The sequence below is a fragment of the Aedes albopictus genome, chromosome 2 (genome assembly GCF_035046485.1).
Source record: "Aedes albopictus strain Foshan chromosome 2, AalbF5, whole genome shotgun sequence".
Lineage (NCBI taxonomy): Eukaryota > Metazoa > Arthropoda > Insecta > Diptera > Culicidae > Aedes > Aedes albopictus.
In genome coordinates, this window is record NC_085137.1 from 202,795,032 (window position 1) to 202,809,401 (window position 14,370).

The 14,370-nt window shown below is 47.3% G+C and overlaps 2 protein-coding genes across 3 annotated transcripts; both read left to right on the forward strand.

Annotated features, from left to right (window-relative positions):
- Positions 1-5,339: 5,339 nt before the first annotated feature.
- Positions 5,340-7,817, forward strand: LOC134286324 (uncharacterized). The gene has a single exon (XM_062847928.1). It carries the CDS (start codon positions 5,340-5,342, stop codon positions 7,815-7,817), a length of 2,478 nt encoding a protein of 825 aa, XP_062703912.1.
- On the forward strand, positions 7,775-10,013 carry LOC134287881 (uncharacterized). 2 transcript variants are annotated; one of them, XM_062851018.1, is made up of 3 exons: positions 7,775-8,001; positions 8,055-8,118; positions 8,175-10,013. In XM_062851018.1, the coding sequence occupies exon 3, from the start codon at positions 8,322-8,324 to the stop codon at positions 10,011-10,013; it is 1,692 nt and encodes a 563-aa protein (XP_062707002.1). In that variant the 5' UTR covers positions 7,775-8,001; positions 8,055-8,118; positions 8,175-8,321. The 2 variants fall into 2 exon arrangements, with proteins under 2 accessions (XP_062707002.1, XP_062707003.1); XM_062851019.1 differs by having other exon boundaries at positions 8,055-10,013.
- The last annotated feature ends 4,357 nt before the right edge of the window (positions 10,014-14,370 follow it).

Here is a 14,370-nt window from a genome sequence, read left to right on the forward strand (position 1 = left end):
GATTCACTCCAACTTTTCCCTTTAACCTGTGATGCGATTTCAAGCCAATCTTTAACGTTCCGCGTCAACTGACCTTTGTTACGATATTCTAATAAATATTCCTCCTCTCCAACGTCGTCATTTTCTTCTTTGATTACATTTCTTATAAATAATGCTTTACATTTAGATTCAGGGTCCACTAGATTTATGCCTCCTTTATGAAACGGTAAATACAGTTGGTTTCTTGCAACACGGAAAATAGCATTTTTTCCACAAAAACCTTCCGACTAAACTTTTTATTTTAGCTAAGTGGCAGTTGCGCGGAGGAAAAACTTGAGCTATATACCAAAGCTTGGATAGTATGAAAGTGTTTAATATCCATGTTCTTTGTATCAAATTGATGTTTCTCAATTCATTGATAATTATGCGATGTTGTAAACTTTTGATCAAACGGGAATAGTTTACATCAATAGTTTTTGCCCAGGATCTACAAATTGTTACACCAAGAATGGTCACTTCATCAACTTCTCGTATTAATTGTGGGCCGGATATCACGTTATTTATTCTGACGAAACAGGATTTTTCTACGTTTATGCTTATTTTTGCATACTTTGTGAAGGCAGAAACGATTATCATCAAATCGTCAAACTCCTTCTGGCTTCGGACAAAAACAGTTATGTCATCTGCGTATGCAATCACTTTTAAAAATTTCCCATAGACAAGAACACCGCTTGAACTGGCATGTATGCTCCTTATCAAGGGCTCCACATAGAGCACAAAAAGGACCATACTGAATGGGCATCCTTGCCTCACTGATGATCTGATTGGTATTTCTGGAGTAAGAAAACCGTTGTATAAAACCTTCGAAGATGCCGAATCATATAACTTCTTAAGACAGTCGATGAGCTGAGCCGGAAATTTAAATTTGTCCAAAATTTTCCAAAGATATGCATGATCTACATTATCAAAAGCTTTTTTTAGGTCTAGACTAACCAGAAACCCTTTGAACTTTTTTGATTCTACCGAGCGTGTTACTAATCTTCTCAAGTCTTTCACACTATTTGTACAAGATCGACCACTGAGAGTGGCACTCTGACCGTATTCAAGGAGTTTGCTGTGAACTGATGCAATACGATTGGCAATTATTTTTGTAAACAACTTATAGTCTGTATTAATAGGCTAATTGGTCTTAGATCATCAATTGTACGTCCGCAGCCTTTCTTGGGAATCAGCGTAATGATTCCGGATGTAAAATCTTTAGGTGGACTGGAGTTGCCAGAGAGATAAGAATTGAATAATTTTACTAAATCATCCTTAACCATGTCGAAATTTGTAATGTAAAATTCGTACGACAGCCCATCCGGGCCTGGAGATTTCTTTTTTGAACATGCTTTCAAAGTACCCAGGACTTCCTCCTCCGTTATTGGCTGAATTAAGGCACCAGCTTCCTCCTCATTTAGAGATTTTGTTACATTTTCAAGAGGATCTGAACCCTCTAGAACCTCATTTAACGGCGATTCTTTGAACAGATTACAGTAATGTTGATGAATTGTTTCGAGAATTGGGCTATCGCTGGTACCTTCTGCAGTACCTTCATTCAAGGGCTTGTTATGAAGACATTTCGAGACCTGATAAACGTTCATTTTTTCACCTTCCAGCAAGGAAGAGTCATTAATTCTGTAACGTAACCGTTCTAAACGCTCATTCTCCAGCTTCATTAACTCTGACTTTACCCTGCCTATTTCAATACACAAATTTTCTCCATTAGCTTGTCGAACGGCCAGTTTCTCCAATTTACAATATAAGGAATTTTTTTGATTTCTAACGCTTTGACCAGCCTGCCACGACTCCCGTTTATAGAAACTGCGAAATTTGGCTTTTTTTTTTTAACTGTGGTCCATGTACGATAGACGGTGTTTCAAATGTTCGTATTCTATTTTCAAACGATCACACGTTTCCGTGGATGTAACTAACAAAGGATCAATCTTCCAATAGCTTCTTCCACGTGGCACTATATCCTGTCGTCTAACATTATACTTTACTAAGAGAGCATGATGATCAGAAAAAGGGACTGCAATTGTTTTAACTTCACGTACATCGTTAACGAATTCTTGGGGTCCATAAGCACGATCAAGTCGGGACGCACTGTCTCCCCTATAAAAGGTATACTTATCACACATTAAGGTATATGCAAGATCTTTAAGATTAAAGGAATCAACAAGATGTCGGAGCCCTTTGGAAAAGTTCTTAATAGAGCTATTGGAGTCTGTTGGATTTAAAATGCAGTTAAAATCACCTATAACTACAGAAAATCTGCAGTTGCGTCTGCTCAAATGCACGGCGATTTGATTAGTGAAAAGATCATCTCGTAATTTCTTCTTGTTTGATCCGGAATGAGCATACACATTAACGAAATTGATTCCATTGACTTCTACAGATAATATTCTTCCGGATGGGTCGAATATAGGAGACGAATAGTTGATTTTTTTCCTTTTTAAAAACTCCAGTTCCCTTTTTATCAGCACTGATATTAATGAGTGCATGGTGAGAAGACAAAAAATTGAAATTCTCAAACATGACCTCCTGCATGAACACCACATCAACGTCATAGTTATAAACAAAATCCCTTAGCAGTGACTTATGAATATCATTGTTACTGCTGTTCAAATTAATTGTTGCTATACTAATTGTGAAGTTCATTGTTAGTACATCTGAATGCTGTTGGTCATATCTACTTCTTTGATTTCTTAGTTTTTGTCCTAAGCTTCGCTACCGTAACCTGGTTGTCCAGCAAGCTACTTATTAGCGTGGTTCAAAAAATCGTTTTTGCTCCACACCGCTTATTCGATTCCTAATCAGATTATATGCCTTCTCCCAAAATTTGAGCTCATTTGGTTGAAAATTGAGACTGCACAAGCCCTTCAAAGTTTGTATGGGAATTACTATGGGAAAACGATGTTTTTCATTCAATCCCCCGTAGCATTTCCTCAAGTGTCCTAGTGGGTTAGTCGACCCTTGGTAATCCTAGGCTACTCTATCAGCTACAACTTTGCCGAAGACCGTATTCAAATTGGACGCCTCATTAATTAGTTACCGATTTTTTTCCAGAATCGAAATCTTTACTCATGATGGTTAAACTATTCGGTGGGCAACACTGCATTTTGCAGTGAAACATAGTAGCCATGATTTCAGTGTACTATCTTTGGCGCCATATGCAGCAATGTTGCCTGCTGGGAAGCTGGAGGATCACTGTTAAAGTTTGTCCAGTTGGATACAAATCGATAACTAATTAATGAGGCGTCCGATTTGGATGCGGTCTTTGGTAAAGTTGTAGCTGATAGAGTAGCCTAGGATTACCAAGGGTCGACTAACCCACTACAACACTTGGGGAAATGCTACGGGGGATTGAATGAAAAACAACGTTTTCCCATAGTAATTCCCATACAAACTTTGAAGGGCTTGTGCAGTCTCAATTTTCAACTAAATGAGCTCAAATTTTGGGAGAAGGCATATAATCTGGTTAGGAATCGAATAAGCGGTGTGGAGCAAAACTGATTTTTTGAACCACGCTACTACTTATGCTTGGGACTTTGAATGAGGTCAATTCAGCTGTTTGCTGACTCGACCTGGAAGTTTCTACAATACCTGACGATTCTGATGTTGTATCAGAATCTCTCTCATCGTGACCTCGTTTTCTGGCTGCTTCCTGCTGATCTGCGACGTCCATCGCCGCCTCTGCCGCGTCAACCGCAGCGGCCACACTTCAGTGTGAGGCGATATCTCCGATTTCGACGAGGACGGCGGTTGGGACTGCTCATGCTGGTTTTCCGCACCGGCGCCGGCGCACACCTGCTCCGTGGGTGACGACTCCGATCCGAGTGATGACTGTTGCTGTTGACTTACCACACTTTTCTCCGTCTTCGACTTGAACATCTGGCGCAATTCCTCGAGGGGCGGGAATTCCGAATCCGGGACAACTCTTTCAATCGGTTTGGTTGGAAATTTAACCTGATTACCATGGCCACCATTGGCCAGCACACCCGCAAAAGAGCTAGCGCCCTTCAGCCTATCGTTTACTGATACTCTTTTGGGACAGTCATGTTTCACGTGATCGACACTACCACAAACGAAGCATTTACGCTCCATTCCTTCGTAGGCGACGCGGGTTGAAAAGTTTTGAATGTGTACCTGCGCTGGTACTACCTTGGAAACTTCCAAGTATACTCCCCTAACCCCATTCAGAATGGGATATCCTGTATCTGCTCCATACCGTTCGCGAACCACTTTATGAACTTTCCCGTACTTCGAAATCACATTAACCACGTGGCTGTCCTCCACCTCGATCGGCAGTCCGAACAAACGCAAATACTTGAAGTTGCCTTTTGCAGCAGCAAACGTTACTGGTGCCACATCGCCATTTGCATAACGGAAATCATCCGATACCGGACACTTCAGAAGTTCCGTTGTCATCAGTTCCTCCGTTTGAAACTTCACATAAACTGAATAGTCACGTGGCTCCCGAAACATGGCATGAAGCATTTCGGGCAACCACCGCCGTTGTCGGAAGAAAGCAAAAATTTCTTTATCGTTTGGCATTCTCGACTCAGCGCCGAATTGCACTTTCAAACAATTTCTGTGCACACTCTGTGTATCCATTGTTCTTTTCAAGGTCACTCCCTAGTAGCACACATGTTCTAGAAAGGCATATTCAACTCTTATACGACCAAATTCTGTCATACAGGAGTTGCATATGTGTGCGCGCCCAAACTAAGCGCTCCGGCAGCCACGTGGTCGACAACGTATCGATCACAGCAACACATACAAATCTCTTATCAAGGACGCCGCACCCCACCACCGCATCGACGTCATCGCCATGGCAGCAGTTTCTGGAAGGATCCAAACTGCTGTCAAGGCCTATAAAACCAGCCATTTCCATGCTCAGCGGCATAGTTCATTATGACCTGGCAAAGGGTCTAGTTAAGTCTCTATTTTTAGTAATAAATAGTTATACCGGAGAAATCCTGTCTTTTCCTCGTGAGGAAAACTATTCCTATCCCAGACCATTTCCCTTGGGGCAACCAGGCGCCCCAACATTTGGTCCAATCGGAACCGGATACCAACCCTTGGAGAGACCGGCTTACAGTCCCCGGTTTCGTCGAAGCCTTCTGCTGGTCAACGGGGCGATCAGAAGAAGCGGAACTCTTCGTTTCCTTTCCCCTCCTGGTTAACAAGGCGACCAGTGGAGCGCGTTTCCTGTGAGGCGTGCTACGAGTGTTTCCAAAGCAGAAGTGAACATTGGACTAACCGTCGCATTGAAGAGTGACTAGTGAGTGCTAGTAAAAAAAAAAACAACGGTGAGAATGGGCTTGGACCACACCCCACAGTCCGCAGCAAAGTCCAGCAAGAAGAAGGACAAGAAGGTAGAGCGTGAGGCAGCGGAAGTGGACGAAATGAAGAATCTCATTCACCAACGTGGGCAAATCAAGCGGAAGGTTACCCTTATCAATCATGTCCTGGAAGCAGCAGAAGATGATGTATCAGAGGTGAGTGCGTCGCTGCTGAAAGTGTACTCGAAAAAGGTTGAGTTGCACTACCAGGAGTACGTCGAAGCTCATCGTGAAGTCCTGGCGGCAACCCCATCATCGAAACTGGAGGAGCAGGACGAAATCCAGATGGCTTTTGATGTGCTTCACACCGAGGTGCTCGATAGACTCGAGCGTCTTTCTCTGCTGTTCGTCAAGAGTGCCAATCCGGCGCATGAATCCGGCAGCCCCCACGTGATTCTGCAGCAGCAGCCGTTGCGAGCTCCCATCCCGAGCTTCGACGGTAAAGTGGAAAATTGGCCGAAATTCCGGACGATGTTCGAGGATATCGTGGTGAGCAGTCACGATTCCGACGCCTTGAAACTCCACCATTTGGACAAGGCTCTCGTTGGTGACGCCTTCGGGTGGATTACCGTGAAAATGCTCCAGGACAACAACTTCCAACAAACCTGGAAGCAGCTGAAGGAGCAATTTGAAAACCCCCGTGTCATCGTCGACATGCATCTGACCGGCCTGCTGGAGCTGGAAACCATTGTGAAACGAAACAGCAAGGACCTGTTGGAGCTGGTGAAAACCGTTAATCGGCACGTAGGCGGTCTCGAGTGCCAAGGCATCAACGTGGACCGCATGTCGGGGCTTTTGCTGACGAAAATCATCACGGCTCGACTGGACGACGAAACGCTCCAGCTGTGGGAGAGAACGCAAGAGCACGGCAAGCTTCCGGATTACGAGCAAACCATCAAGTTTCTGCAAGGAGAGTGTCAAGTTTTGGAGAGGTTCCAGAATCGGTACCAATCCGGTCCCGCGAAAGAATTGATCTCCAAGCCACCGAACGTAAAACCTTGCTCAAGCCAAAAATCCCACGTGGCGACGCCATCTGTCAAACCTATGCTATGCCTGCTATGCGGGGAGGCTCATCGCCACTTCGAGTGCCCTACAATCAACAAGTGGTCGCTAGGGCAACGCATCGAGAAGGTAAAGGAGTTGAATCTTTGTTTCAACTGTCTTCGCTCCGGGCATCGATCTATCGCGTGCCCCTCCAAAAAGACGTGCTCAAAGTGTCAGCGTAGGCACCACACCCTCCTGCATGAAGAACCGAAGCAAATCCCAGAGGAAACCGACCCTCCAGTGCGAAAGGAAGAAAATGTTTCAGATCCCCAGCAAGCCCCAAGCAAGATGCAAACTTTCCAATGGTCGTCATCAAACACAGCCGTTCCCAACACTCAACCCCCGCAGCATAAAACCGCAATGCTCATGACGGCTGTCGTGATTCTGAGGGACCTTTGCAACCGGAAGGTGCCCTGCCGTGTGCTGCTGGATTCTGGTTCCCAGGTGAGCTTTATATCCAAGGCTATGGCGGATAGCCTTTCCGTCCTACGTTACCCTACGCTTGTTCCAGTCACCGGAATTGGTGCAGCCAGGACCTGCGCCCACGAAAGGATCACCGTTGCTGTTGAATCCAGGTGCTCAGACTTTGCAACCATGGTCGAGTGTCTGGTGATTCCCAAGGTGACAGAAGACATTCCAACAGCCCGTCTGGATATTTCAAACTGGTCAATTCCTGCTGATGTCTTCCTAGCCGACCCCGAGTTCAATACGCCTGGCCAAATCGACATGTTGCTTGGTGTAACCCCGTTCCTGCACCTCCTCAAATCGGGACGGGTGCAGCTGCGACCGGATCTGCCTGACCTGCAGGAGACGCACCTTGGATGGGTGGTAGCTGGAGACGTTGAAGATCAACAAAACGAGCAACAGTGTTTCGTCGCTACTACCGCCACGCTTTCCGAGACCATGACACGGTTTTGGGAAGTTGAAGAAGTTTCTGATGTTGACCAGTCCACCAACCAGCACGTTTGCGAGAGGATTTTTCAAGCCACCCAGTCACCGAACCCTGACGTGTTTGAGAGGCTACGCTCATCACTGCCGAAAGAAAAAGAGATTCTTTTGCGTGGACCAGCCGAGGTCCCAACCGAGAGTGATTTCGCCGAAGTCATTATTCCTGAGTCGGCAGCCCCGCCGGCCGAAGAAGCAGCCAAGCGTGAAGAACAGGTGACAACCGTTGCCTTCGAGAGCCCAACGTGTGTGAGTGACAATCCTTCGACGAGCCAGGAGGATTTCCTTGTCGGCAACGAACCAGAAAAGTTTGTCGACAGCAAGACCGAAGACCATAAGACACCATCGTCAAGCAAAACGCCTTCTGGAATCAACCCGGTGGCAAACCCGTTCCGAATTCCATTCGACCCAACTTGTTCGCCGCAACAGCCCATTCGTAGTGGGAACCCCTGGGGAAAGTGATCCTAAGCTACTGGCAACACCAGAAGTGCCAATGTCATTGGCAACACCAGCTTGTCAAGGAAGAACTGTCAAGTAGGATTACATGCAAAAATGAAATAACAAACAGACGAGGACTTTTGGACTATCGAAATCGTAGTTTATTAGAAAACATATTAATTTTCCATTATCAACACAAAAAGCGAAGGTAAATTATACTTGAATTCCTAAACCTAGATTAAACCTATGTACTATTTATAGGCTACAAATATTGAAAAAAGAATACTGTTGTGAATTAGATGAGAAATTGTACGGAGACAGAAATGTGAGTCAAAATGAATTATTACTAAAACCTATGCCTAAATACAAAATTATTTTTAGCTTAAAGCTGATCTAACCAAATTACCGGTGTTGATTATTGCTGAAAGAGCTCCAATCAATCTGTCGCAACAGTTTCTTTAAGATTTCTACCGGATCGAAATTAATCTCCAGTCGAACGTACGGCAGACACGATCACGGACGAGGGCTATGTTACAGGTAAATGATAACCTCAACCCGTATGATGCCGATATGACGTCGCACCAGTCGTCGGATGAATCGTTCATCCCGTCTATGCTCGACAGTGACGGAGGTGAGTTACGTGATTGTAGGGAATGTGATCGACCGAACAATTCTGAGCGGTACATGGTGCAATGTCAGAATTGTAGCCGTTGGTATCATTTTTCGTGTGCGAACGTGGATGCGGCAACGGTACGGTCGACAAGTTTCGTGTGTAAACAGTGTGCTCCTGGTGGTGGGTTAAATGCGTCGGAACCATCACCGAGCTCGATTTCGAGTTCGTCTAGTACACGGAGGGCTAGAGTCGAGCTTGAACTTAAGCGTCTCGATGAGGAGAGGAAGCTCCTAGAAGATTTAAGCCGTGAGAGGATCGAAAAGGAACGGGCACTTAATGAGCGAGAACTTCAGGAGAAACTTGAACGGGAAAGGCAGTTCATCGCGCAGAGACACGAATTGCTAACTCAGAACGACGGAGAAGAAAGTGGGAGTGTGCGGAGTATGCGGAGCCAGAGGAGTGCAAAACGTACAGAGGACTGGGTGAGGCAGACTGGAGCAGCCGAGAATTCCGGCAATGTCGTCGAGCCGATGCCCATGTCAACTTCTGTGAGTACTGGTAATCTGGGCGATTCGCAGGTAGTGCACCCTTCCTCAACGCCGTTGAAGCATGTGGCAGCTGTAGTTTCCCCCATTATCGGCGACAACAGAGCAGGAGCGGGATTTGAGGTGAAATCGATTCCGCGAACCCTTGGCAGCATTACTATCGAAGATGAATCCGAGGAATCTCTCAAAGGCGCAGTCGGTGCAGACGAAGATGAACGTGATGAATTACCACTCGTCAATCTTCAGCCATATGAGGATCTGTTGAAGGTCGAAGAAGTGGTGCCGGCCGGTGCTAACACTGGTGTCATTCCAAAGATTAACCGTTTCAGTACTCACTACAAGCGCTGGAGTGTCGAAACCGGCGAGCTACGGAAACAAAATGCACTACAGCTGCAGCAGCAATCGGAAGCGGAACGTCGGGTCATTCAGAACCTTCAAGAGATGCACCGTTTGGATATCGACACCAGGCGTAGAAGGGAAGTCGATCTCGTAAATCGAATTAACAGTCTACAACTACAGCACGACGCTGAGCTGAAACTGGTTCGTGACTCGGAAGTGAATTTGCGGAAGCAGCAGAATCGTGAACGAGTAGAACTGAAGTCAAGGATTGAGACCCTAGAACAGCAGCTCATCGAGGAGAAGGAACAGATGCGTACGTCGGAAGTAGATTTGCGCAATCAACTCGAACAGCGGAAGCGTGAATGCGAAGCACTTCGACTTCAAGTAGCAGAACTGGAGAACGAGTTACAGTGTCTTCGAGGAATTGAGGAGCAGTTGCAGTCCCAAATAACAGCGAGTCGCCAGCGTGAACACGAAGCCATTCGAGTACGGAATGAAGTGGAGAAGCAGTACTGGGACTTGCACGAGGAGGTTCAACAAATCATCAATCGAAGCGAAGATCAGTCTGCTGACGGTGCTTGTTCTCCTCCGTTGCCTCCACCTCCGGCGTCATGGTTTGAGCCCATAAACGCGCCTAACATTGCAAGCGTGAACCACTACGATGTCAATCCTTCCTCTTCCTCCACCCGCTCCAACCTTTTCTACCGTAAACGCATTTGCTAACGTGCCAAGGATTCAGCCTCAGCTGCCTTCTCAAGCTATAGTTCCGGATAACGCGGGCGGTCAGTACGGGCCGTCACCACAACAACTCGCTGCAAGACAGGTTGTTACGAAGGAACTTCCAAACTTCTCCGGGGATCCGATAGACTGGCCACTGTTCATAAGCAGCTATAAACACTCGACGGAGACTTGCGGATATACGAACTCCGAAAACCTTTTGCGTCTGCAGCGTAGCCTACGAGGCAGCGCGAAGGAATCCGTAAGCAGTTTTTTGCTCCACCCGTCAACTGTGCCTCAAGTATTGTCCACTCTGCAGCAGTTATACGGGCGCCCAGAGCAAATCGTCAATAATATGATCGCGAAGGTTCGGGCGACCCCCCCTCCGAAACCCGATCGATTCGAGACACTGGTCAGCTTCGGCCTGGTAGTTCAAAACCTTTGCGGTCATCTGAAGGCAGTAGGGCTTGAGAAACACCTTGCAAATCCAATTCTTCTTCAGGAATTGGTCGACAAACTGCCAGCGACGGTGAAGTTTAGCTGGGCGCTCTACCAAGAACAGGTTCCGGTGGTAGATTTGAGCGTCTTCAGTGACTACATGGGGAAAGTATCTTCCGCTGCAAGCGGTGTGACGCAGCTATCCAACCTTCCGCAGAGAACGGTAAAAGAAGAGCGGACTCGCCCGAAGGAAAGATCGTTCGTGAACGCACACGTGTCCACGGACCCGCCGAAGGACAATCGTCGAGATCATGCTAGTAAAACCGCCGCGAATAGTGGAAGAAGCGGGGATACGAACAGCAGAAAAACTTGTACAATCTGCAACACCGACGGCCACGAAATAGAAAGCTGCAGTTCGTTCAAAGGTTTGGATTTGGACGGCAGATGGAAGGCGGTGAAGGTGAACAAGCTGTGCGCACGGTGTCTTACATCACACGCGCGGTGGCCGTGCAAAGGAGAGGTCTGTGGAATCAATGATTGCCCGAAACGGCACCACCGTTTGCTCCATTTTGAGCCACCAGCGGCGGCCAAAACTACCAGTGCAGTGGTTACAGTTCATAGTCAGTTGTCTTCCTCCACGCTCTTTCGCATCCTTCCAGTCACTCTGTTCGGGAATAAGGGGCAAGTCGATACCTACGCATTCCTCGACGATGGATCATCCGTGACCCTCGTAGAGCGGTCTATCGCTGATGGCCTTGGAGTCAGCGGCGAGCTAGAGACGCTTCACATCGAGTGGACAGGAGGAGTCAACAAAACTATCGCTGGGTCAGAAGTTGTCACGCTGGAGATATCCGAAGCTGGTGGATGCAAACGCTACAAACTATCGGAAGTGTACACGGTGAGGAACCTCGGATTACCGCAGCAGACCACTGACTACGAAGAACTCTCTTCGCGATTCGCTCACCTTAGCAAGCTCCCGGTGAAGAGTTTCAAGCGCGCTGTACCCGGAATTCTTATCGGACAGAGCAATTCTCACCTTTTGGCTACGTTGAAGCTGCGAGAAGGCAAAATCAACGACCCGATTGCTACAAAAACCAGGATTGGATGGGCCGTATGTGGGAGTCTGCGGAAGCCCCAAGTGGAAACGATGCACAGGCAGCTTAGCATGTTCGCCGAACCGACTACCGAAGATCTTCACGAGTACGTTCGCCGATTTTTTGATATCGAGAGCTTGGGGGTGGCCGTCGTGCCGGCGGTGAAAGGAGTAGAGGAGCAACGTGCGTGCGAAATTTTGGAGGCGACCACGCGAAGGTCGAACGGCGAAAAGTACGAGACTTTGGAAACACGATTACGTGGAGTTTCCGAATAGCCGACCGATGGCAGAAAGACGATTTAGACTTCTCGAGAAGCGTTTAGCCAGGAACCCGGAGCTGTATGATGCCGTCCGTCGGCAAGTAGCTGACTTCAAAGCAAAAGGATACATACACGAAGCATCAGCGGAGGAGCTGGAAGGATTTGATCTTCGACGGACGTGGTATTTGCCGATTGGAGTAGTCGTCAATGAGAAAAAAACCCGGAAAAGTTCGCATCATCTGGGACGCCGCAGCGAAAGTCGAGGGCATATCGCTGAACTCTATGCTGCTCACTGGTCCGGATCTTCTGACCCCACTACTGTCAGTGATGTTTCCGTATCGGGAGCGCCAAGTAGCCGTGTCAGCAGATATCAAGGAAATGTTCCTACAAATCCTGATTCGTGAACAGGATCGTAGCGCTCTGCTATTTCCATACAGGGATTCTCCGGAGCTTCCGATGAACACCATGGTCTCCGACGTAGCAATCTTCGGAGCGGCCTGCTCCCCAGCTCACTCGCAGTTCGTCAAGAACATGAACGCGGCTGAACAAGAAGCGGAGCTTCCACGAGGGGCAGTAGCGGGAAAGAAACGGCACTACGTGGACGACTACGTGGACAGTTTCGACACGGTAGAAGAAGCAGTGGAGGTAGCGAAGGAAGTGATTGAGGTGCATAGAAGAGCAGGATTCCACATTCGTAACTGGATGTCAAGTAACAGTAGCGTGCTAGAGCAGTTAAGGTGCTATTAGACTGTTTGTCATTATGACAAATATTTGCCATTCAAGTCCAACATTTATCCAAGGTTGCTATGATTCACGTTGTGTTGGTTATTTGTTGGGCTTGTTAGGCCAAATATTTGTCACGTCTAATGGGACCTTTAGGAGAAGTGAAGCAGAAACCTGTGAAATCCATGTTGCCGGACAAGGAGACCTGTTTCGAGCGAGTTTTGGGAATGGCGTGGATGCAAGAAGAGGACGTTTTCACATTTTCGCTGCAGTTCTGCGAAAAAGTGCGTTACTTGCTGGGAGATTCCACTACTCCAACAAAAAGGGAAATGCTGCGGCTAGTAATGAGCATCTACGATCCCCTAGGACTAGTGGCGTCGTTCGTAATTCATGGCAAAATTCTTATCCAGGAAGTGTGGCGGACTGGCACGGATTGGGATACCAAAATTCCACAAGAAATTGCTACACGATGGGTGGAATGGATATCGGTGCTGAAGAAAATGGACGGACTACGCATCCCTCGGTGTTATTTTCCAGAAAGTTTCAAAACCCTTGATTTGCACGTGTTTGTGGATGCAAGCGCACAAGCTTTCGCGGCGGTGGCATATTTTCGCATCGTAGACCAAGGGCAGGTCAGAGTTGCGCTGGTTTCATCCAAAACAAAGGTCGCACCACTTCGCGCACTGTCGATACCGCGTCTAGAACTGATGGCAGCATTACTGGGAGCCCGTTTGCGGAAGACAATAAAGGATAACCATTCGTTGGAGATCAGGAAAACCGTTTTTTGGAGTGATTCGTCGACAGTCTGTGCCTGGATCAAATCAGACACACGTCGATACCGCCAGTTTGTTGCCTTCAGAGTGAACGAAATATTGGATCTTTCAAAAATCGAGGAATGGAGGTGGATTTCGACGAAGGTCAATGTAGCGGACGAAGCTACAAAGTGGGGAAGAGGTCCTTCGTGCAACATAGAAAGCCGCTGGTTTCAGGGACCGGAATTCCTCTACAGCCCCGAGGCAGATTGGATAGCAGTTCCGGAAGAAAATACGGATGAAAGCGACAAGGAGTTACGGGAAATGTTCATCTGCAGTCATCTAATGGGTCGACCACTGGTGGACGCGAACAGATTTTCTCGTTTCGAAAGGATGCTTCGCGCATTGGCCTATGTTCACCATTTCGTAGACAGTTTGCGCGCTGTGAGCAGTAGCAAATCCAACGATACTGTTGGTCTGACCAGTGCCGAAATCCAAAAAGCGGAAAGAACGTTGTGGTTGACTGCGCAATCCCAAGGATATCCGGATGAAGTTGTTATCTTGAAGCAGAATTTGGAGCGGGACGGTACCAGCCACAAACAAGTTTCAGCATCGAGCAGTATTGCGAAGCTATCACCTTTCGCCGATGAACACGGAGTGTTGCGCGTAGGCAGTAGAGCTGCCGAAGCGCGGGTACTTGTCTACGATGCGAAGTTCCCTATCATACTGCCAAGATGCCATCAAATTACGCAGCTGCTATTGGATTACTATCATCGGAAGTACGGTCATGCAAATGACGAAACGATTGTTAACGAGGTTCGGCAGAAGTTCCACGTGCCACGGCTTCGGGTGGAAGTTCGTTTAGCCAGAAAACGCTGCATGTGGTGCCGCGTGTACAAGGTCATTCCCGTTACTCCAAAAATGGGACCGCTTCCTGCTGTACGCCTGGAGCCTGGTGTACGACCATTCACCTACGTGGGCGTGGACATATTTGGTCCGTATTTGGTAAAAGTTGGACGCAGTGTAGCGAAACGATGGGTCTGCCTTTTCACTTGTCTTACAATCAGGGCAATTCATCTTGAAGTGGTTGTCAGTTT

What these genes read in the sequence shown, in the direction of transcription:
- LOC134287881 (XM_062851019.1), top strand. Translation starts at nt 8,322, where the DNA reads ATGTTACAGGTAAATGATAACCTCAACCCGTATGATGCCGATATGACG.
- LOC134286324 (XM_062847928.1), top strand. Translation starts at nt 5,340, where the DNA reads ATGGGCTTGGACCACACCCCACAGTCCGCAGCAAAGTCCAGCAAGAAG.